This window comes from Amphiura filiformis, chromosome 15, assembly GCF_039555335.1.
Source record: "Amphiura filiformis chromosome 15, Afil_fr2py, whole genome shotgun sequence".
In the NCBI taxonomy this organism is placed as follows: Eukaryota; Metazoa; Echinodermata; class Ophiuroidea; order Amphilepidida; family Amphiuridae; genus Amphiura; species Amphiura filiformis.
In genome coordinates, this window is record NC_092642.1 from 28,861,482 (window position 1) to 28,887,497 (window position 26,016).

At 35.9% G+C, this 26,016-nt stretch overlaps 1 protein-coding gene across 1 annotated transcript; it reads left to right on the forward strand.

Annotated features, from left to right (window-relative positions):
• Positions 1–11,056: 11,056 nt before the first annotated feature.
• LOC140171468 (nucleoside diphosphate kinase homolog 5-like) lies at positions 11,057–24,115 on the forward strand. Its single transcript, XM_072194737.1, has 5 exons — positions 11,057–11,320; positions 19,660–19,865; positions 21,086–21,186; positions 21,645–21,763; positions 22,693–24,115. Exons 1-5 carry the CDS (start codon positions 11,174–11,176, stop codon positions 22,774–22,776), a joined length of 657 nt encoding a protein of 218 aa, XP_072050838.1. The 5' UTR covers positions 11,057–11,173; the 3' UTR covers positions 22,777–24,115.
• The last annotated feature ends 1,901 nt before the right edge of the window (positions 24,116–26,016 follow it).

The following is a 26,016-nucleotide window of genomic DNA, read 5'->3' on the forward strand; positions in this document are numbered from 1 at the left end:
CCAAGATAAACCAGCGCTTTTTATTTGTGCCCCTCCAGTGAACACTTGCCTAATCCTACCCAGGAAAATATGCATGAGGTCACAGAAAATAAACACAGTTCAGACCATATCTAATTGTGAGTGAAATCATGCATGCTTTCATGACAAGAAACATCCCCATGATCCTGGAAGAAACTTTTTTGTAAGACATTTTTTGACATCCAAAGTATGATGTATTCTGACACTCAAGTGTACACTGCACAATCTAATGTCACAGCAACAAAATGAAGTAAATGATGTAAGAATTCTAGATCCCTCACCTGTTATTCGGACCTGTCACATGCAACCAATAGCATCCTCCTTGCAAATACATGTAGCATGAAATGACAACACAAGAAAGTGGAATTTTTTGTGTACCTTGGTTGGCCAGCCCGTCATAGAGAAATCATTGGTCACTGTGCTAAATCAATAACTTCTATTCATGATTAGTTTATCGAAGTTAAACTAGACTGTTTAACTTTCTTCATCTTGGAATAGTATTGATTTAGGCCCTATAAAATTTTGTAAAGAGGTGACCGGCACCCATAATAATTATAAGTTATGTGACATGTAGAATAAATCATTTTATTTTTTTAATTGATTTCGGCTTTGGTTATGGTACATGAATTTAGACAAGTTGAAGATAACATAATTAATAACTGTTCTATTTGGGGTGAGAAAGAAAGTCAGACGTCCCTGCAGTACTTCTATGTCAGTATCCAACTTCAGCTGCACAAGAACCTTTTTTTATAGGGGCTTGGTCACAGAGCCGTAGCCAGGGGGTGCAGGGGGAGGGGTGCGACATACCTCCCAAATTTTTAAAGGCTTTTTTGGTCAAAAAAGGTCCAAATTTGGGTATTTCACAAAATTGCCCCCCCCCCCTTGGAAAAAAGTCGACTTTTTCAAAATCAGCCCCCCTCAAAATCCTGGCTACGGGCCTGCCTGGTTCATATTTCAAACATTCTCAAACCGATTATTAATCAATTACCAAGATGTTCCTAAGATATTGGGCAACTGTATGTTAAAATCCGTAATTTGGGATTATAAATTTAAATTAAAACATTACCAAGCAAGGCCATAAAAATATTGCTATGTCTCAACTGAAGTGCCAGCAGTTTAAAAAACAAATGCAATTTTTGTTTGTTTGTTTTTTGTTTTTTTGAAGATTTTTTAAAAACTTAATTTTAATAAAGATACTGTCATTTGCCAGTTTTCAAAAGTACAACATTGGATATTTTGAGCACCAAATGCTTGTCCGAAATCCTGTACTGACACATAAAAAAAAAAAAATTATAAAAACACAGTATTAGGTTGTCAATTTCTCACAAGCTTTGAGACACAGGATTTAATTAAGATGGTCTTAGTAAAATTGTGGCTCATTTATACATCAATTGTTTTATGCACATATAGTTATAACTTAAGTGATGTGACTTCACAGATTGATGTGCACACAATAATAAGTGTGTCAAACCAGCTGGAAATGTTGCTAAATCTATAGCATGACCAGGTAACATGACTGGGCAAATCTATTCAATTAAATTCCGCTCTATTGATTAAACAGAATTCTACATGTATACCACTAAATACTTCCTAGGCACATCATCTTACAGAGGTCATAATTAAGTAAGTGAAGGTGTTATAATGGTTGTTTTGTGTATTTAATATAAAAGATGCCGGTAAAAGGTCACATAATAGAAATTCTGACATGTACGACTATAATAATTAAAAAGTTATGCCTTGATTTTCCCCACTGAAATTAAATTTGCCTCCCCTCCCCCAATGCCCCCTGAAAAAAATGACAGTCCCAACACTGCTCCTTGTGGGTTTGAATGGTAAAAACACAGTATTGTGTTCAATATTTATCCCAGAGGGATAGTGTAGTCAGCAAGGGGGCATTTCAGGCAGGGGCAAAGTGCCCCTGTGACGAAAGAGAAAAGTGCTTTCCTGACTTAAAATGAGAAGAGAAAATTGGGAAGGCAAAGGAGAGGGGCAAGGAATCTATTTTCCACCAAAATCACCCCGATCATGGGCCAAAATAGTGAAACACTAAATTTTTGTGTGCATTTTATGTACCGGTAATATTTTTTTGGGGTCAAAACCACTAAAAACGAGCAATTCGGATTTCCAAAAATGGGGAAAATAAAATGTTATTCTAATCATGTTTACACATATAAAATCAGAGATAACACCTCGAATTTTGACCCAGACAATTATGAGCACGTAATATTGTGAACTTTTTTATTTATGACACTTACAAGAAAACTAGCGAAATTTACTGCTGTAACATACGTTACTTTGATTTGTAAGACTCAGCATTGTTTTTGTCAGGGATGGAAGCGCATTACTAATGATCGGTTTTCACTCTTTAAAATGGATGTTTGAACTTGCTGCTTTCAACCCAAAAGACTTATTTCACCCTTACCATTGGTATCATATGACACTTACAAGTAAACTAGCGAAATTTACTGCTGTAACATACGTTACTACTGGTTCGTAAAATTCAGCAGTGTTTTTGTCAGGGAGGGAAGCGCATTGCATTGAATACAGGAGATGTGGAATAAGTAATCTAATATCCATCTTTCATAATTTAGATTATATACCTCATATATATATATTCCTGTTATCTGATTGGTTGAATATGCAGTCATTGAATTAACTATGCCCTCAAAATGAACTATGGACCGGTCCATGGAAATGAACTATGGACCGGTCACATGCGTCCCGATCAAACTGCGCAATCACAACATCCTCGTATCCATTCGGTATATAAAACAAATATTGACTGCTTTAAATTCGGGACATGGTTAAGATTATAGGCCCGCATGGTTTTGAGGTCACATTGGGCCTATAAATATAATCTTAACCATGCCCCTCATAGCAGTCAATATTTGTATACTATTATCTGGTACTTTAGAGAATCTTATGCAAGTATTGGATCAAAAAGTTTCTTGTTTAATGTGTTTGATATATACCACCAAATAATTTCCATAATGGTTCCTCATATTGCATTGTGTCACTGTTAAGAATGGTAATGTATGTTACGTAACGTATGTTACAAATCGTTTACATACTCATAGAACTCAAAAAAATTAAAATGTTGCACATTGCTAGCCGTGTAAGGGGGCGCTAGACGGACTAAAAATTACATGCAGGCGAAGTCTGTTGTGATTTTCTTAAATTTAATCATGGTTGTACAAATACTGGTAACGTATGTTTCAGTAACGGATGTTTCATTTAAACTTCTAAAATTTCCACATGTTCTGTTAATGATAGCAGTGCAACAAAATTATTTCACTTTAATCAGGGTATCACGTGCTAATGTTTACTACCTACCAGGTATAATATTCTACCGTTTGATTTTCAGAAAATGGGTAACGTAGGTTACTTTCCTTAACCATACGGTCATAGATCATGATACTTGCTTTTCTCTAAAATGGATACCCACATTACATTTTCAGTCATGAATTTTATTTCCACATTATTAATTTGACATTATAAAGGCAAAACCTGATACCTAAATTGATAAAAAGGTTATCAAGGGTTAGATAACATGTCAATGTAACGTAGGTTACACGGAATATTGCGACAAATTTCAATTGTAAATAAATCATCTTTTACAATTTAGGGATGGTTTTTTTTTTTTTTTCTTGTAGGAATACACTATAAATTACATTTTAATACTATTTCAAGGCATATTCATTGTGTTCAATTTTAAACACATTGCACAAATATGTGAAGTTCATGATTTGCGACATAGGGGTTTTGACCACTCAGCCAACTTCGAAACATCGATACTTCCAAAAGAATACGATTTGAATGATCAAATTTTCAGATATTATAGCCTGTTATGTGCTAAAGATATTCCAATATCATTTCCTTTTATTACGATCCACATTGGTACAATATATTAAGTTGAATGGTTGCGACAGGATTTTCGCCAAATTGCTTGTTTTTAGTGGTTTTGACCCTTTTGTCTTTGCCCATCATTTTTTATCCCCATCCCCAAACCAAGAAAGGTGGCTACGCCCCTGGGAGTGGGAAGTTAAGGTTTAAGGGATAATCCATTTTTTTGGGGGGTCTTGAGGGGAAATCTGAATTTTTTACTTGAACCATGGGGAGGAATGTTAATTTTTGAATGGTGAAAAGTGGAAAAACAAGGTGGAATCCATAAATTTGTGTCGGGCGCAAGTAAAACACAGAATTATTTTGATTTTTTGGCCAAAAACTACCACTTCCCCAGTGTATGGCAAATATTGAACGGTCTCATAGATACTAGAAACAATGGAATAGTAAGGGGGCAGTGGTCTCCAGCCCCAGGGATCGGGAATAGGGGCCTATATACTTAGGCCTAAGGGACCATTCACAAACACTTGTTAGGGACGGGGGGGGGGGCTGATGCAAAAAGGGGGGCCCTTAAAATTTTCGACCCTCCCAAGGGGGGCTGAAAAAAATGACCACAAATTTTCCCCCGAAAAATTTTCACGATGAAATCTTTTGGCATCAGGCCCCCCCTAACAAAAATTACAGCCCCCATCATCCCAGGATGTGAACCTATTTTTTTCGTAAATTATAATTATCATCTAAAGTTGTATTATCAGTTGATTTTTTCAGTAAATTTTTGCTGTGTTATAACATGAGAAATGGGTCTATAAAATTGTATCAAAATTTACAAAAATGATGTACAAAAAAAATATCGCTCCTGGGCTGTGATTTTGTAATAAAAGGCTGAGACTAATTAGTAGGCAGTGGCGGATTTAAGCGGTCAGAAAGTCAGCAAGTGCTGACAAGGCCCCTGTTTTTTTTGGCCAAAGGCCCCCGCCTGCTTTTTTTTTCTTTTTTTTTTGCTTTAATCGTTTTCTGCAAAGGTTCAAAGGTCCGGTGGGTAGAATAGTACTGAAAAGGTTATATATGCCATGCCTGCATTTATGATTCTTGAAAAGTTTCATTAAATTTTGCCTGTTTTGGCCACAGCAAGAGATCAAAAGTCAAGGGCCCTAGCTGCCCAAATTTAATATTTGGGAATACAATTTCTATAGAATCAGGACTGTGAATTGGTGCATTACACATTCTCAAAATACAAGTAGGTCATCTAGTATGGGTCCAGGGCCCCCAATGTTAGATATAAGCGTATCATCAAAGCTGGCTCTAAAACTACAAAGGACCCGTATGTGGACCGTGATGCACTTATGCCTGAAGGTCTTTCCCCTTAGAAATGAATTTTGCCAATTTTGGCCCGGATACCCAAGATCAAGAATTTCGCGGGGGCCCAAATGTCAATACAAAGGGCCTGTCGTTTCTCAATAACAATTCATGAGTTCCAAAGGTCAAATATTATAGGTCCCCGGGGCCTAAAATGTTTTTAAAATGTAATTTAAAGCATTAACAGTTCATGGTTCAGCACTTGGGCAGTGTATCTTTACATGGGTATATGACCCTTATAATGTCAAATATTATTGGGTACAGAGCCCTAATGGGCCCAGACCCAGGGCCCCCAAAATGTGCCTCCCTCCCAATTGCCCTGTGCACCTTCCTTTTTAGACATAAAACACCATGTTTTGGGCCAAAATAGGGTAAAATTGCATAATTTTGCCCGCGCAAAGCGCGCACTGGCCCTATATTATAGCTAAATTCACCTTCATTTTTTTCGAAAACAAAATATGCCCAACTCTCTCTAAATTGTTATGCTTCTGCCGCAATCTTATACGTAAATTAAATTAAACTAAGACACTTGAGTGCATATATGGTCGAATCCAACCAAAAAGTGTCCACGGGCCAAAAATAAAAGTCCGAAATAAAAATGTCTCCACAATTTTTCCTTTTGCCCATTGATTGATGACATATTGGCCTTATAGGAACCAAAAGTGCCATTACTAATCTTTTAAAATAAATCCAGGACGTGTGATAGTAAATGTGATATCAAAACCCAATGTTACCTACGAATACCACTAGGATGCTTTCACTATCGCAATACTAATCAACCTAAAACAAATGGAATATTCCCATTAACGCTTTTTTCGTGTAATGTAGACCACAGGGTGTCAGGAAAATGCTAGCTCAACCAGAAAATATTTGTTTTTATTTTTATAACGCGATCAATATGATCTTAGTCAATTTATGCTAGTTTATTTTTGAAAATGAAGTTTAGGTCAGTTTCTGTATTTTATTTATCAAATGAGTATGAATCAATTTACATTGTATAAGAACGAGTAGGATATATGTTTTCAAGAATATTAGGAATTATAAGCATACACCTAACGCTTTATACAATGAAAAGGTGAACAAACCCGGGTATTCGTAGGTAACATGAGCGATTTAACAATATCTATATTGTGTTTAGAGGTTTAAAGTTTGTTATTATGGTAATGAATTAATAAAATGGTAGTTTTTAGATCTCTTTCAGATGGTACGTCCAAATGAATAAATGCTATTACCTTAGATCAAAATTTTTTGATGCTTTTAGCAAGATTTTGACCACTTCATTTTGATATACAAGTAGTTAATCAGCAATTTTACATAATAAATAATTGTTGAATGAATCCGTATATGGGTAATAATAGTGTCCTGGGGTACCGCTTAAAGTTTTTGACAATTAATTTCCATTGGTAGCGACACTTCATTACACATGTCATGTATTATGCTGTATTCGTAAGTAACATTTCAGTATTTGTAGGTAAGAATTAGACTTTTGGTGGATATCCCAATCAAAACTTCATTTTATAAAGCCCTTTGAATGTATCATTTTCTTTATGTGCGTTTATTGATACTTTAGACCCTATCATGTATTAATAATGTCGGTTCACAGCGGTTGAAAGAGTATTGAAGTAAGAAACAAAGGCACTAAAGTGACTTTAATTTGCTTAATTGCACACAACTCGCTTAAAACCGTTATTACAGACTTGTGAAGTCCATCTTGGAGTCAGTTACGTCTTGTGGCCTTTCGTTTAAGGGCAACTACAATTAGCTTTATACCAGGGTCCATCATTATGTTGTCTAGATCATGAGACAATGAGAACAGTCGTTTTTTTCCATGGTTTTCGTAGGTAACCTTAGCGAAAACGTCAAAAGTTACCTTCGAATAAATCAATTTTGACACAAATTACTCAGACACCAGAAGGTCGGTAAACATTTAAAATGAAACACACATGACAGTTGACAAATCCAAGTATTTATCCCCTTCTAATCTTCTTTGAATCTGATTTTTCTTTCAAATGAGCAGACCGTCGTCTATTTCAGTACATATTTTTCAACAATTAAGCCGTATTCAGTTTTGCATGGTGGGCAAGTATGTGAATTCGCAACTTTCATTGACATATGATTTGATAGCAAACATACAGGCCTTCGTTATGTACCAATATGGGCATTGGCATGAATGGCGGTGTTTCACAATACTGTCATGATGTCAAATTGTATTCGTAGGTAACATTCGGTTACCGAAATTTCCCTACGAATACTTGCTTTTATTGTTGACATCTCAGAAATATTTAAACGCAGGCTCTTGAAACTTGGTAGAAATAAAGAGTGTATTACCCTGCACCTATTGCTTAACAATTGTTTACTATTCTCTCACTTTGTGGAAATGACACAGCTTTTAACATGTATTCGGTGGTAATGCATATTTTTACCAAACCTACCTTTGTGCCATTTAGAATTTCTGGCAGCTAAACACAATAATAAAGATGCCTGAATGCAATGCATTTCAGTATTGGACATATCAAAGCTTGTATCAATTGTGCATTTATTAGTGATTTCCATTTTTTTATGATATATCTAGTGCTATGAAAAAAATTGTATTCGTAGGTAATGTAAAAAAATACCACTCAAAAAATGATCACAAAAAAATCATAATTATGTACAAATATGTGAAAAATTGAACAGGCAATCTTTGAATACACGCCTTTCAGGAAATCAATTTAGATTCAATCCAATGACTTCTTTTCATAACTGATTTAGACGTTTTTAAAAATACTTTAAGAAATATTGTGAAAAAATGGGTAAAAATAGCATGTTTTGGGGTCTCTGTGTCTAAGTTTTTCACAGAAGGGGTCTTATTATATATGGCGCAAGCGTATGATCAAGCGAATAAACACAATACAAAAATGAATGCCAATTGATTAATACTTTTAAGTTATGGCCCTGAACATGCCGTGTACACTTTTCGTTGGATTCAACCATATGCCTTCCTTACAGTGAGTTTGGGGCCCTCCGAATTTGGCCGGGCCCAGGCCCCCAAAAAAGGTGCATAGGTGCATAGGCGTAGATCCGGGGGTGTGGTGATGGGGATAAATCCCGCCTTTTGCACCATATTTTAACAGTTTAGTTTCAAACAGGCAAAATTTTTCGCGCGCATTTGTGTCATAAACTTAATTTGTCGCCAAAAAGTCCTGGATTTAAGATTTTTTTTTTCCAACCCCATCCCCCCTAATGTCAAAATTCACGCGTACCAACGTATTGGCTTCGTATTCCTTGAGATCAGATTAAGACTATTAATCCGGGATTTTGCTTGCTTCTTGACTATCAAGCAAAAACAGAAAAGGAAATATTCCTTGTTCTTTAGTACCGTTTACACTTACACTTACACTTAGGTTGATGGGCAATAGTTAGGTTAATTAGCCTCACAAATCTGATAAACTCTCGAATTGGGTATATAGTGCAAAATTGCGAAATTTACCGAAATAATATCAACTTTTACTTCAAATAGTATGAAATGGATCGAATGAATGTTTGCGCACTAAGCGTACACGTATCCCCGCACGTATCTCATAATATTGGGCCGAACTAATGATCACTATCAAATTTTGTACTTACTTTCCTCCCGACAAAAATTCAGGTACGTTCCTGATTTCAACTCTTTACCATTGGGCCCCCAGTATATTTTGCTGACAGGGCCCTTTTCCTTAAATCCGCCTCTGTTAGTAGGGCCTAAAAGCAGTAAACTTTGTTACAATTTAATTAGTATCAGATGTACCGCACACCGACATCGCCTGGCTAATAATTATTTGGTGCAGCAGAGACATTAAAATGAATACACAGGATCGATACACGTGAATTGCTATGCACAATTTCGATATCAGACGAAAATCTTCGCATACTGGGTTAGAAAATGATGAATATCTCCCGTAAATGAATTTTTCTCAAGAAACCAGATGTGGTCTCACATACACTTGAAAATATGTGTTGAACAGATATTATAGTCGTTAGCGTGCGCTTTGAAAATTGGCCGTGCGCTTTGAACTCAAAATTTGACCAAAACTCTCAATTTTATATTGCGTTGGTCCTGTAGGCCTATGGACTACAGCGCGCAGCAGGCTATAGCGGCACTCACTCAAGTGGAGAGAGTACTATAACCATTGACCGCAATGTCGTATACAAGCTTGCTCACAGAGCGAGAAATAATAATTATTGTCAATAGCCTTAGTCAGGTCACTTCGCTAATAATATGCATCTCATAAGGTCCGAATAAAATGGGCATGGGTGGCTGTGGATTCAACCTACCATGGCGATTTCTACTATGAAGATATCGGGGCGATGTCACTGTGTACCGCAGCTCAGGCACAAACATAGCCACATAGTCTCAGTGGCCATGTGGCAGTTGAGATTGCACTTACCATGCTTGATTTCTCTTGACCCAAAGGCTGGTAAGGCCAAAAAAAAAAAAAGGTTTGTCTCAAAGCTAAAGAGACATTTAAAACAAAATGCGAAATGCGATTTTTTTTTTTTTTTTTTTTTTTTTTTTTTATTCCCGACTTTTTTTCATGGTATTTTGAGAAAAAGTCTGATTTTCGCCGATTTTTCTGGAAAAAACTATAAAAAATTTTTTTTGGAAATAAAAAAGAAATTTTTTTGGAAATAAAAAAAATTTTCCGCATTTGTTTTTTGTCAAATCGTGGGATTTTACAAACGCGCAAGCTTTGAGACGAACCTTTTTTTTTTTTCTTAAAATTGTTCACTTGTTGGGAGTGTTGTCTTCAAATCTGACTTCTCTTTGAATGAAAGGCTATAATTGGCCTACATGTGTCAGCATGCATAGGCTTTTTAGCATGGCTTGATCATTTTGTTTGAGCTTACAAACAGTAGACCTATAAACATATTCACAAACTCAACACCATGGACCATTCATAACTCTTCAATTAGTGGTTGAACTTGACACTGATTGGTCAAAAGTTTTTCTGCACCTGTACCTTCCTTTCCACGTGATTGGATAAGCTATAATCAGAGGGCTGACAGTAAATTTCGCTGATCCCTCCTGTACTTTTCTATGTCGATTTAACACACGATTCCCGCTGTTGTTTTGGTTCCACTTTAGCACCCCCGGTACACGCATGGAAGTCGCCATTTGAGGTTTTAGCACCCCGGCTTCCATGACTACGCGTTCAGCATCGCGTACAGTACGCGCTCCCAACTGTCAATCATTGAAGGTCAATCACCTCGAGCTTGACAACGATATCTGAATAGGCTATCGCCAAGTCTTACGGGTATGCGTGAAATTTAGGTAATTTTCGTGATTGAAACAGTATTTTTCTTGTATAAATCTTGGCCCGGATAGCGGGATTGTTGGTTGATTTAATGCATTTGATAAATTAAGTTCATGGATGCGCTAAAAAATATAATTAAAAGTATTAAAAAAGCTGTTCAACATTTGAAAAAAAATGCACTGTAGCAGGCTTGAAAAAGTCTAACCGTGGATGCAGCAAGTCGCGATTTTCATGACTTGAACGCGGAGCACGGACGCGATTTAGCCGGTAGAAATCGCGGTAGTGTTCCAGGCCTACGCGATGGCAGGGTAATGGCGGCTTCCATACTTGTATTACTTTTATAATGAGCAGTCTACCGCCTGCTATAATCTTATGAGGGCGCATTGCATTTTTTCATCAGGTTAAATTTATCTAAAGTAAAGAACAATTTACAATTTCTACATGAAAAACTTTGCCCAATGTACTTAAAACATGCTTAAACTTCCTGCAACAAAGTAAAAACAGTAAGCTTTGTTACAAAATTGATCGAATATTTGGTTTATTTTAGACCTTAGGTAAATGTTACGAATTAATTATCTAGAAATGTTACGTAAACAAGAAAAAAAATCCGCATAGCAACCACAGGAACAGAATTCAGCAGGTTTGTACAGAACGTGATAGTTTTTGGTGCGAATTATTACAAAATGCCAGAGGTAACCATGGAGAATGGTGACGGAGATGTCCCGGAAATTGTAGTTGAACGTACTTTGGCACTTATTAAGCCAGATGCGGTACACAGGGCCGAAGAGATCGAAGAAATAGTTTTAGAATCGGGATTTACTATTTTACAGGTAAGCTTAAATTAACCGTGTCTGTTGACAAGGTCAAGGACCCCATTCAATTACACTGCACTGACTGGGCAGAGTGACACACTGCACTTAAGCTGAATTTATACTCGATCGCTTTTGCAGAAAAGCGATTTTCACGCATGCTCAATGTTTACTTACATTTCCAGAGCGTCAAGCCGATCAATCGATTCAAATCGCGGAGGCAAAAACGACGTCGCTTTTGCAAGTTGAAAAAATCTCAACTTCCCAGCGATATTGCTTGACACGTGAATGCGTCAACCAATCATATACAACCAACTGGATCTATTATTTTGCTAATTAATTTACCTTTCTCGATTTTTAACTTTTGGTGATAAATTAATTCAAAGCAAACTGCCAATAATTATTGACAGCAAATGTATTTTGTGGCATTTACTGATTTAGAATATTTTAATTGTCGTCTGCAATCGCTATCACCGTGATAAGTATAAATGCAAAAGCGAAGGGCGATGCATCGCAAAATTCGGCGATTCCAAATCGCTTTTTCAAAAGCGATTAATCGCATCGCTCGGCGATCGAGTATAAATTCAGCTTTAAGCTGAATTTATTCTGTCGGTCCGTGTCACGTCACTTCCGGTTGATGATGTTCGAGTGAAAACAAGTCCCTGATTCGATTTTTGTTGATGATTTCTGTCATTGGTGTTATGTAAATTTTGACCGCAAATAGTCAGTGGAATCACACAACCGTTTCTAAGTCTTCAGAGTGGAAGAAACTTACTTGATTTACCGTTTATATACTGACAAACTTAAAATTAAATTCCATGGTCGAGTGTCGTTTTTTCCGAAATTGAATATCACTCCAACAACATCGGTATGTAGCCTCCTTCACAGTCGGTTTCTGTTGTTCATAACAAACCGTGAGCCACATGCAGCTTGGGCCCGAGACTAGAGATAGCCCGGATGTCCGACCGACAGAATACTCGATCACTTTTGCAGAAAAGCAATTCTCATGCATGCTCAGTGTTTTAATACTTCCAATGCTAGGCAGGTCGCATGTCATGAATTGGTCATCTTTTGTGTAACAATGTAAAATGAGGAAAATATCACCAATTGTGATTCACTTCAACACAACTTTTAATAAATACATTTTAGACCATTATAAGTATATATTTCTGGAAAGCGTATATTACAAGGATGCCAAATCAACAAAATATAACATCATAATACAGGGTGGGTAAGAAATATACAGGGTGGAACATCAACAAAATTAGTATCTTTCTTGTCACAGTGAACCCCATATTTTTCTTTTCTGAAAGCTATATGTAGCTCAAAATAAATATGGATTCAGAAAGACATTTCATGGGCCCATCAAACAAATTAGGAAGAAAGAGTTTGGTATCCCTTGTGTTAAACATACAGGTGGTCAAAAATTGTAAAATAATTTTACAATTTTTATGACATTTATCAATCAAAACTTTTTTCCTCCATTTCTGGCACTAAAACTAATAGCATAATTGAATTCCTCATCAAATTTCCTTAAAAATATGTGTACTTTTGAATAAGCAGGATGATTCGGGCCAAAGATAGGCCATTTAGAAATGTCAGAGCATTACGTGTACACTTTGTACAGTAACATATTGGAAAAACTGTCTTAATTAGCATTTAATTAGGCAATTAATTAGTTACATCTTTTGTTAAAGTTGATCTACTATGAGGTAGATCTACAATCCAGGATGATATATGTGCAATTTGTGGTCCATGCTACAACCATGGCCAAAATGTGTTGGGACACTTATGGAAAACGTACACTATATTATTGCCTTATTTCCGTTTATTGTTAACGTGATAAAGTGGAGGTTTCTTTGGTGACAAGCCTAAACCCTTTCCTAACACCCCAACCCTCCCCTTCCCCACCAATCAATGTTGGGTGCCACTAGGGCGTAGTGAAAAAAAAAGTAGGATTCAACATTGATCGGGGGGAGTGGGGGGTTTATTTACATTACCCTATCAAACCGTCCCAACACTTATGGCCAGCATTGTCTCTAAGGTACAAAAATCCAATTTTAAAATGTGTGTTTTGGCCCATATCTCCTCAACCATAGCTTGGATTTTCATCAAATTTTACATGAAAATGGAGAAACTATTTATCTTCACACTTATATAAAAAACTATTGGATTTTCCTCACGTGATATAACGATACGGTCGCTTTTTATACGCAATATAATGTATTTTACAGTGCGTGCTGTACATTATTAGCCTATGCGAACTACGTATTTTGCTTAAAATGACGTTTTATTTTGAAAGAGTAGTGATTTAGTCGCCAGAAATACATGGTATTTGTTGACAGGAATTGATTGAAGTCTTTTAAAAGAGTGACTATGGAAAAAAATTAATACTTAAATTAAAAGAAGCAAATTTTTAGACAAAATAACAAACTTTAACAATTTTCATCGTTTGCATCAAAAACGTATGTGGTATTTAACAAGTATATCGTGTAAATATAATTATAGTCGGCAGGAGTGGGCTTAAATTACGTTTTATGACTGAAATCTATTAAAGCGCTTTCAAAGAAACTTACGTTTGAAAAATAACATAACACATAAAAAGAGTAATTATTATAATATTACACATAATTCCTAAATCAGAATTTCATCTTCAGAAGATAGCAAACATCATTGACTATTCACCTTCATATCCTATTAGTCTAGTCGACTTCCTGCTGCGTAAATAGAAGTGTTAGGTGCATAATTTTTAAAGTTAAAAACGGTATATATTTTTTTAAAGTCAATTTGGGTATGCTGAATCAAACAACCATGGATACCATAAATAATAGTAATGTTTTGACCTTCTAATTTGCATAAAAACAAAATAACCACCAAAATCATTAAATTAGTATGTAAAACTCTAATGATTTTGGTGGTCATTTTGTTTGATGCAAATTAGCAGGTTAAAGCATATACATTATTTTTGGTATCCGTGATTCATGGATTCAGCATATTAGGTCATGCCGATTTTAAGGATGAATACCGTACTAGTAAATATGATAGTTCATGATTTAGAGATAAGTTACAACAAAAGGTGAATGATCTTCATGATACAACATTACCTTTAAATAACACAACAAACGCAGTATATAATACTAAAAAGCCACAATAAATGCGCATAATAGTGACATTTTGCATGTTATTTGAAAAAAGGAGTTTGTTCGTCTGCAAAGTAATTTGAAAGAAAATTGTCACGAAATAATTATAACAATAAAAAAAATTGGATGGAGTCGAACCCGCGCTGTCTACAGGAGATGAACAGCACGCTAACCAATTGAGCATCGGAGACTACTGGTTTTTGTATGGTTTTGTTTATTGACAAGTGTCAAATTAATCATGATATTTAAATTGACAATATTAAGCTAAATAAGTTGAATTTCTGAAATGATCATATCGGTAATCCATATTGTTGTGAAAATATTGTGTCGATTTGTAAAACATAACGCCATGAATCCACGATATACCACCGTATTCTTAGAATAAAAGCAATTGACTATGATCAGACTTTATAGCAATGGTTTATCGATGGGATGCATTCATTTGCGTATGGTCATGATGGTGTTTCGTTGGTTTACCGTCGCATCCTAAATACAAAGTCCATACAATATATTTAAATTTCATGATTAGTCTTACTTTAGGAACGAGACTGAATGCGGACATGCTTGAGTTCATGTCACGGTATGCAGTATGCACTATAATAAAAGAGAATCACTACTATCTCTTGATTCAGTTTACGAGTGCATACCGTGGGTTTCAAACTTTTTACACTTTAAGAATCGATTTTTTCTTGAAAAGGCCTTGAATACCGTTGTTCTATAGCCAATAAGCTACGTTTCATGTCCTATAAGCAGCGGGTTAGTTTCAACACTTTTATTCCATTTGTAATAGCTTTTATACCTAAAAATACTTCGTAATGTCACTTGAACATGTTAGCTCAGTTGATAAGTCGTCTGTCTTGTACTAAAAAAGTCCAAGTTCAAATCCTAACGATTTAATTTTTTTTTTTTTGCTTTCTTTTTAAAATAAATAATTTCTCACATCACTGAATTTCTGTTGAAATGAAAATGAAAAAGTGTAGGAATTTTTTTTCCATTTTTAAGATCACAAATAAAAGCAGAGCATCAACTGAGCTAACACACTGTACTTGTTCATCCATTATTGTATGTAGTCTAAATTAATGCTAACAAGTTGATTTACTCCGTTACTTCACTTGAGGTAGACATCATTAAATTGGAAAAACAAGTGTGCATGGGTTCGATTCCTTTATTTGTTTTTTGATCACGAGATGTTGTGATAAATTTTATTTTCTTCTATAACTTTAATATAAGATTTTAATTGGTGAAAACAATAATTTGTCATTTTAAAACCTAACTTTTTGACAAGGAGAGTGACGAATAGTGAACTTAAATATGGCCAAAAATATGGCTTTAAGACTTTTAAAGTGACCAGTCCCTAAATTTAAAATGTAGCCATTTATATTTTTTTGTGGTCAAGCAAATTGATAGGATCTCTTACTGCTCCAAATTTGGTGTCAATATCATAATTACTTTTTGAGTTATAAGCAAAAAACTGAAATTAGATGATTTTTTTTCAACTTTTCAAATACAACCATGGCCAAAATGTGTTGGGACACTTATGGAAAACGTACACTATATTATTGCCTTATTTCCGTTATTGTTAACATGATAAAGTGGAGGTTTCTTTGGTGACAAGCCTAAACCCTTTCCTAACACCCCAACCCTCCCCCTTCCCCACCAATCAATGTTGGGTGCCACTAGGCGCGTGTGACCAAAAAGTAGGATTCAACATTGATCGGGGGGAGTGGGGGGTTTATTTACATTACCCTATCAAACCGTCCCAACACTTATGGCCAGCATTGTAGTTGTACTTTTGAAGATACAAAGGTTTGAAGTTTGCCATATTTTCACAATTTTGTGTACAACTCTATGGGGCTCCCCCGCACCAGCTCCCCCGCCCCAGCTCCCCCATTGACAAATCTTACATATTGAAGTATAAATCTCAAAGTAGTTGTCCAATTGACTTGGGTTTTTTGTATTTGATAAAGAACATAATTATCTACAAAATGACACCAAACTTTCCACAATAGGTACTATACTTTTAGAATAAACCAAACTTGAAGTGTGAAGAAAGCATTTTCATGTTACGGCTCCTCCATTTTTGGGTGACCTATTTGTGACATGCGACCGGCATGTTCACAAAATTTTCAAGTAAGATATTTCACATGGAAATTATTTTGTTTAAAAAGGTGATTATTTAACTTAAAAAATGAGGGGTCAACCATGTCTGTAGGTCAAAAACTAGCAAAGTTATGGGCAAATGTCTGTTTTTAAAAAACTGCACTTTTCTGCGACCATAATTGACAATGCCTTACAATGACTTACTGTACAAAAAAAGCATGTTTTTACCACGATGATCCATTTTAAACAAAGGCGATTTTATTTTATGAAATCTAACTTTCACTGCATGCTGACTTCTGTATCAAGGATAAAGTACCAGCACTTTTTAGACTGCGTCGTCAAGTTTCTGGTGTCCAAATTTCAAATTTTTGTATTTCCCTATGGGGATTACACAGTTAAGCCATTGACTCTGAGCTACTGTGGTCCAAACTTTTTGGATTGAATGTCGCCCTCTATAATAAGCAATGTGGACATGTCTACCAATGCTTCCGTTTTCAGAGCGTCAAGCTGATCAATGATACGAATCGCTGAGGCAGCGATCTTTTCTATAGACCACCCGAGCAATAATTTATCAAATTAAACTTTCGCATCAAGGTTAAGGGTCATTCTTCGCACTTCGGTAAGGTGCACTTTTGAAGGTTTTGAAAATAGACATTTCAAAATGATTTTTCTGTTAATTTTTTTACAGATTAACAAAGAGACATGTCTCCAGTGTAGTAAAAAAGTGTTTGGCTCAATCTTTATTAGCAGCTTGATGTAATTTTTGGCTTTTTCTGCAGCTAATGTAATCTCCATCACGGTCGTCATCTCCGTCACAATTGCAACAAAGTTCAACTGATACCAAAAATGTGTCACACATTGAACATTTGCTTTTTACCTATAGAGTAAGGGAGTATAACCAAGATTATGCAACATTACATATCATTACATTTCCATTTGACCAGTTTTAAGGTCAAAGCAGGGCATTATCTGTAGAGTGACGGAGATGAAGTCAAGGAATGGAAATTCTGCTGTATCATCTCCGTCACGAGACGGAAATGATTCTCTCATGGTGAAAATCACCCCAAACGTCATATCCGTCACAAAATTGTGACGGATATGACGTGATGGTATATTACGAAATTAACAAACTTACGACCCTAGTGGTACAACTATAACATACACATGGACGACATGGTCAATAAAGGAGGTGAATAGAAATAAACGTACAACTGTTGTAATTTTGAAAAAAGTAAAATAAATAATGCGAACATTTTAGGTATCAGAAGCGTTCGGAGATGATGATTAATAAAGGTACCCACCCGTGTTAGTGAAGAAATGGTTATAGTTTTGATGAATTTATTGTGCCAACATGAGCAAAAAATGTCTAAATGAATTTACTGCATATTGACTTGTGCTCTCTAGGTCAAATAAATGACCTTACAAAATTAGTATTTTTCTCCAGGCGCTTCTAAATTTTCGTGACGGTAGATGACCTTGAGACATAGGGACAGGACATTTTAGACATATAGGGTGAAATTATTTTTACTCCTGGCTATGAAAGATGTGTTACAATATCTTTTTCTACAATATACAATAAATAACTTGTCATTCCCGGTGTTTTTTACGATGCTGAAGTTATCCACTAAAAGATATCAGCATCAAAAATTTTGATGACCCCAATCGGGACATGGGGTTTCGGGGGTTGTGACACCCTGTATAAGCAATTTTCTCGAAAATAAGAACTTCTTTTAATATTTTGATGTTTTGAGATATAAAAGGAACGTCAATACTAAACAACTGCAAAAAATAAAATTCGAAAGCATGTTTCGTACTTTAGTTATGACTACTGAAAGTGGAGGGACTGCAATCGTGCACCTTACCGAAGAATGACCCTTAAACGTGTTTTTAGCTAGATACAAACGTACCTTTTATTTCATAGAACAAGCTTTATTTTGTTCCAAAATCCACATTTTTATCACTATTTTTGACATAAAAGAGCTAGATATGCAAAACTGGTATTGCCGGCTCCGGAACATTCGCGTAGCATGAGCGCCCGGCATGTCATGCATTTTCAAGCGCGTTTGGCAGTATTTTACTGCCTGACGCAAGTTTGCATTAATTCAAGATGGCGAATTTCTCGAAAAACGTGCTGTATTTTTCTGAGAAAATGCTTTCATTTCGCGAATTCTTTGCAACTTTCCACTCATCTGACCATCTCTTCATGTGACGTGATGCTAATAATTTTATGAAAGTATGGTTTTTGCTTTTCCGGTTATTTTTAAATTGTTTTTTGAGGTAAAAACTTAATAGCAGAATAGCCGTTTTCACTTGTTTTCAAAATGTTGTTTTAACCTTGTTTTTTACCCCATAATTTCCCTCATTTATCAAAGCCCTGCCCTCCTTCCAATACATTAAACCTTGACTTCAAAGTGTTTGGCAACTGTTTAACCTTGATGCAAAAGTAAACCTTGAATTGATACAAAAGTAATATTTTAGTCCCTATATAGCAAGTGTGGTCTAAAGGAAAAGATCACAGATGTCGCTTTTGCAAGTTGAAGAAATCTCAACTTACAAGCGATATCGCTTGACACGTGATACTGACGTAAATGCATCAACCAATCATTTCCAACCAACTGGATCTTTTATTTTGCTAATTCATTTACCTTTCTCAATTAACTTTCGGTGATGAATTAATTCAAAACAAAAGCAATAATTATTGATAGTATTAGTAACTATACCGAAAATATTAATTTCTCAATCCTGAGAGTGCATAGTGTGCTTTTTAAAGCGTGCCTCGTGCCACTTTGAAAATCAGAAAATCGATAAAAGCATGGGGGGGGTTAAACTTTGTGGGTAAAAAGCGTGGAATGATATAAAGCGTGGGATTAAAATAAAATAAAAAGCGTGGGGCTTTCGTCAAAAATGTTGAGCCAACATTGAGATGACACATTAATAATTGTATAGTGTCTAAACTCTCATGATGTTAAAGTCAGGAAAGGGTTTCAAATCTTACCTTAACTAGTTCCTGCAGAAGAAAAGAAAACAGCTGCACTGCACATTTCCGACAAGTTGCCCCCCAAAAAAAAAAAAATCACTGGTTTTATTTACCCTCTTTTCTCAAATGATTGTATTTTGCAGAAACGTCGCATTCATCTCACACCTGAACAGACAAGTGACTTCTACGCTGAACATTATGGCAAGATGTTCTTCCCTTCTTTGGTAGCCTACATGAGTAGCGGCCCTATTATAGCCATGGTACTGGCCAGAGAAAATGCTATTGGTTACTGGAGAGAACTAGCAGGCCCAACTAACAGCTTTAAGGCTAGGGAAACACATCCAGACAGGTATGCGAGATAAATATGTGCAATGAAATTATTTGAACACAATTTTACTCACAATTTGACAGTTTTGTTTCATCGATATGATGTACTCCGCTTCTTCTGGTTGTCTTCCTCAAGTAAAAATAAAACGGTGGTAGGTTCAGACAACATTTAGGATATATCGAAAATGCAAATTGATTTGCAAAGGAAACAAGTGGAAGGATATGGCTTCATTCAAATATTTCTCACATTTTACTTTGGGAGCAGGCTGCCGCCCAGATAAAACTATCGTATATATGTATTTTTTATGTTGTTTACCTATTTTTATACAAAATGTAGACCCTAAATTACTTGTTACTCAGGTTGGAACCAGCTAGTGTACAGAGTGGTTCCATCAGTGGTTCCATCCTTGAACAACAAGTAATTTAGGGTCTTACAGTATTTTTCTAGTTCCAACCTTGAATAACAAGTAATTTATAGAACTTCTTTTTTTTTAATTTTCATACAATAAATTTCTTGAAAAAATGCAATTGCACCCAAAAAAAAACGAATTGCGCCTGCAAACACAGCAATTGCGTTTTCCTCTGGTGCTTATGTTTACCTAACCTGCATGTACTATGGTTTAACTTTGGAAGCAGAGTGGCATTGATTCAAAAACACCTGTCTTTCAAGCATAAAGGAAATGCTTGGAAATGCAAACTGCTGATCATATGTATTAGAAGTAATGATCAGGATACATTCCACAAAGAACCTAATGATGTATATTCATGTATGTACGTAGCGGTAAATGTAAATAGAAAGCAAAATTAAACTTCTATGCTACTCAGATTTAGTACACTCACTGGAAGGCTTTCACTGGCTCAACCCGCATCTTCAGCGGATATTATTTCTCTGAAGATCTGTTGTTGTTAGTGATGTTCAAATACCTCCAAGGGGCACCAGAACCTCTTCTCGTTTGACATCATCTACACATGTGATGTCATCGAAGGTACATGTATCTCAACATTTCTAGCAACAACAAATCTTCAGAGCAATAACATCCACTGAGGACGCCGGTTAAGCCAGTTTAAGTGCTTCGGTGAGTGTGCCAAATTTGAGTAGCATAAAAGTTTAATTTTGCTTTCTATTTTTGTTTACAGCTGTTGTATTTGTTTGTTTTCTAAGAAGAGTTATAAATGAGAATCCTCAGAGTGATATTTGACATTATAATTAATATGGTGTATACATTATTGTTGTGTTTTCAGTTTGCGAGCTTTATATGGGACAGATGATCAGCGTAATGCAGTCCATGGCAGTGACGGTGTAACAAGTGCTGAAAGGGAAATCAGATTCATGTTTCCTGATAGTAAGTTATACCTTAAGTATTGGCCAAAGTTATTTGTCTGTTTTGAAATTATCACAGGAAATGTAAAACAACTGATAGTAATGTGTCGACTGATATTGGTTGTGTCATTTTGATATTAGGTGATGAAGAAAGAAAAAAAACTTGTTCGTACCGACAGACATGACTTGTAGAGTTGGTCAGTTAGATTTTTTTTTCTAATTGGCAAAATGACCATAAAAATGAATGTTTTATACAGCTAAAATCCCCAAAATGCAAAATCTGATCTGAGCATATTCTAACTTTGATGACACCTAAAGAGGGAGAGTGATTTCATGAGACAGGTGCCGGTGCCCTGTTCAATTTAGAGCAAATCAATACTGCATTGATTACATATTTGCTCCAGTCACAAACCTCCTCTGTCAGTGAATGTATAATAGATTGTAACTAACCTTGCTCCCAATGTTTTTGCTCATCTTCAGGTATTGTTGAGCCCATCCCTGCTGGAATGGTTGCTAGAGATTACCTGGCAAGGGCTGTCAACCCAACACTTCTAAAAGGACTCACAGAATTATGCAAACAGAAACCAGAAGATCCATGTGTAAGTTCATCCAGGAATTGATCCAGCATCTTGCTCCAAAAATGAGGTTCTCCTTGCAACCATACGTGTGCAAAAAAAAATGCATTTTTGTTTTTCGTGCATTACTATCAATGTGCCGGAAGGCTTTTGCTAGCGTATATGGCAATTACGCTTGCATATAAAATATGTGTACCCCCACACACAACACACACTTTGGGGGGAGAACCTCATTTTGAGATGACTGTGCAAAGTGTCAAATAATAGTCATAACTCAACCAAACTTGCTGAATAAACGATTATTGTGGCAAAGAATGCAGTAGTGATGTTTGGGAAAAGGTGACAAGAAATTACTGTTGGATTTCTTGATGATATAAAAATGAAGTTATCTGTTTATTATAAATCATGATTTTGGATATAAAATATAGTGGTTGTTCTTTAGACAAATGCATGACTATAATCATGGATGTCCAATGTGATTTTTGAACAAGATGACAACTGCTTATTTCGAACACTGACCCTTACTTAACTAATTCATAACCTCCGCAGATAACACCATAGGCGCTTTCCAATCAAATTGCTTGTTAGATGATACACGTTCACAGAGACGTTATTGATATCCCTGTGTGACGTAGCGTGGGATTATGCGGTACAATGACTTCCGCATGCACACATCCTTGCAACAGAATAGTTCACACACACTCAACTTCCATATTTGCACACATGGTCCCCAGTAAAGCCTCCCCATTTTATACATTGGTATAACTGCTGTTGATATAGTTGCTGGTATTGTTTAAGGAGAACAAATGAGGAAAAAGGGTCTTATTTTTATACCAAAATGGTGCCCTAAATCTACATTTAGTCATGTGACTGTCAAAACTTTGTAATTATCCTACAGTTCATGATATGTAAACATCTCCTGAGTGTTCAATTGTTTTATTTGTTTGTTTCAGATGTGGCTTGCAGATTGGTTACTCTCCAACAACCCCAACAAACCTCAAGTTGCTGACCGATATGCTGTGCAGGAACCCATGTGAAAAACATTCTCTTTGGTATAACTAGAACTTTGCTACTTGGTCAAGACTGGGTCTTTTGAAACAACTGCCTGTCTAAAATAAGGTCAACTCTTTTCAAGGCATGCAGATGATCAGCTTTTATATTTTTATTTTATCAGACCAGCATGCAGGATAAGATATTAGAGAAATTGTGATTCTAATGTCTACACTAACTTTGTGAATGCCAGTTAAAATCAATTTTTTTTAAAGTCACAGTGGAGTGATTTTGAATCAATATAAATGGCTTTCACATAACAATTAGCAGACGCACGCAATTACGATTTCCCAACTATACACCCCATTTTGCATACAGGTAGTTTATTCCTTTGCTCAAGACTCAAGAGGTCTGTATTGGAACGTAGACTGAGCAAGGTAAAAAAGACATTTCTTGTCAAAAAAGCTGTTGATTTATGTAAATGTATTTATTAAGTTATACAGGCTATATCAAAATGATTGTTCGCCATCCGTATTTTGGTGTCTTTAAAAAGTCTGCCTTTTCCAAATGCATTGTTGTATCCACCTGAAATGACTGGACTTCATTCTTTGTACTTTATATTTAACAGTCTGTTCATTTCAAGTTGATCCAATGCTGCGTTTGGATAAAGCAGGTATTTCAAAAACACCAAAAACAGACAGAGAACAGATGAAGAACAATGATTTTCATACAACCTGTATATAGATCAGGAGAACTCAAACTGTCCCATATTTTGTGTGTCATTCATGGAGGAGAGAATAATGTACCTCTTTTTGTTAGCCATATCCAAACTTTAGATTTAATGTGATTTTTGTGATGCATTTATGTAAATTACATGGAGGTGTGATATGCACAAACATTTGTATTGCTTGGAGCGTTGTCTTCATTAGTTATATTATACCAACCAATCACAGACTGGGGGGGGAACTACAGTAAGCCAAAGAATTAAGGTACCAGTTGAGTTCACCCCTGTATATCCTAAACAAAGACAAATTATGTCAAAATTAAAACAAGCAGCCATTACCTGTACTCTTTAGCCACGATTTAAAACCTTATTTGTTGAAATTGGTTGAGAATTAAAGAAACAGTGATCTAAAACTTAATGAAAAAACAAAATCAAAAATTGCACTACTGTGTTCTAATCAACAAAAGCATGGCACTAGTTTTAACGTGCTAATCAATGGAAGCACGGCGCTAGTTGTCTTGTTCGCGAACGCTTTGTGTACAAATCAATAGGGTATGCAATGGAGCAAACGGCAACTTTTAAATTGGCATCTTCCTTGGGTTTTTGGATCGTCATGTTTTTATTTCTAGAACAATGTCAACAAATGAGGTCTTAAATTTGAGCTAAAAAAAATTATGACATATCTGTCTTTGTTTAGTATATACAGGGGGGTAAACATAAGTGATACCTTAATTCTTTGGCTCACTGTAGTTTATTTCAAAAGACATGGCTTTTTGCTGTCAGTTATATATATAGCATGTTATTTTGTCATGGCTATACTACTTTACTTCACTTGCAACCGACTGCTAACATAAGGTGCTTGCTTAATTTTCCCTGTTTTGTGCTATTTTTGTGGAACCATAATGTGCCTATATTTGCCATGTGATGATAAAATGACCACCATTCCCAGACTTAGTGAAGACTTTTCCACTTGCGTAAGTTATATTCCTAGAAACCCTGCTACAAATATCTATTGAAAAAAGTTTACTCTCCAAGCACCAGACTGATTTCAGTTTTCACCTGCTTCCTGCTATTTACAACCATAATGTATGTTTCCCATCAACTTTTAAATTGGTTATGGTTTACCACAAATGATGCAATACCATTTTAAGCCTAAATAAGGAGGTAATATGAAAGAAGCCCCACTGGCTATCTTGGCCATTTAACATATAGTCCCAGGCCTTGCCGTCCAGAATTTAAAGGCGAGTGGTTAATCACTCGCTAGCATGATTCTAGGCGAGTGGTCGAATTTTCACAAATATCACTTATTTGGGTATAATCAAGTGGAGCTTCGGTCTTAAAACGGTATTTATGTTGAAGGGGATATAGAATTGATTAAATGCTGAAATGGAATGGCCGATTCAGCGGTTGATTTTGAGAGATTCTATGGCGAGTGGAAAATTGCTCACTAGAAATCGAGTTTGGGCGAGCGGTGTCGAGCGATCGCTTGCCTCAAACGGCAAGGCCTGTAGTCCGGCAACTCATAAGTACAAAGTAAATATGTGGCATGAGGGGTTGATGTTTTGCATCACATGCACTGCGCGTTAAAAAACTCGATGCATAAAGAGTGTGGAAAGCGCTCCGACCCGAGGGTCAGAAATTGCAACCAAGTGCAAGAATCCTTTTGGATTCTCCTAGTGGAATTTTGCCAGAATCCATGGATTCTCGCCATATAACTGTGTATGATAAATTGAAATATTTACGAGAATCCATTTAGATTCTTGCAATTTTGTTGACGAGAATCTTTGCGAGAATGGATTCTCGCCGAATTTCTGACCCTGGCTCGGCAAGTACAAATCGTGCAGCAGTTGACGCGCCAAAGAGACATTTACACACGCAGTGCACTGAAATAATTCTCATACCTCCCGTTTCCAAGGTCTATTTACTTTGTACTTCTGAGCTGATGGACTACATGTATGGAGTTATGGGGTTTAAACTCAAAATTGTTCTATTCTCCTACAAAAAAAATTTGCTGTTAAGTTGGGTTAGATCGTATATTATGGCTGAAAGCTGTTTTAATTTTATTCCAAATTTACAGGATTCAGTGGGCAGATATCAAGTTACATAGAACTCAAATATTGAAATCATGTAAAAAATGGTTTCTGGATCTTGATTTTGGTGAAAATGTCAAAATCTATGTTGTGTTATTTACAGTTTTTGGTTCATTTTGTAAAAAATACTGGAAAAGAAGGGTACAAAATTGTTGTTAAAGTTGATAGGCATGTAAAATAGTTTTCTACCAGAAATGGTATATTTTTACCAAAGCTTTGTTTATCTTGAGTTGTCACATTATGTACATAACATTATATTAAAGATGTTACATATTTGTAAAAAATAAAAGTGTTATGAAAACTGAATTCTATATCCGGCTGGGAGTTGTTTTAGTTGTCTTTTTGTACAGTGTGTATCCTACAAAATGTGACCTGCTAACTCAAAATGAGCATGAAGTCACAAGTTACTAGTTTCAAGCCGAGGTTTTTAAGACATCCTGGCTGCTGAGTTGATGTTCTTTGTTTGCCGCACA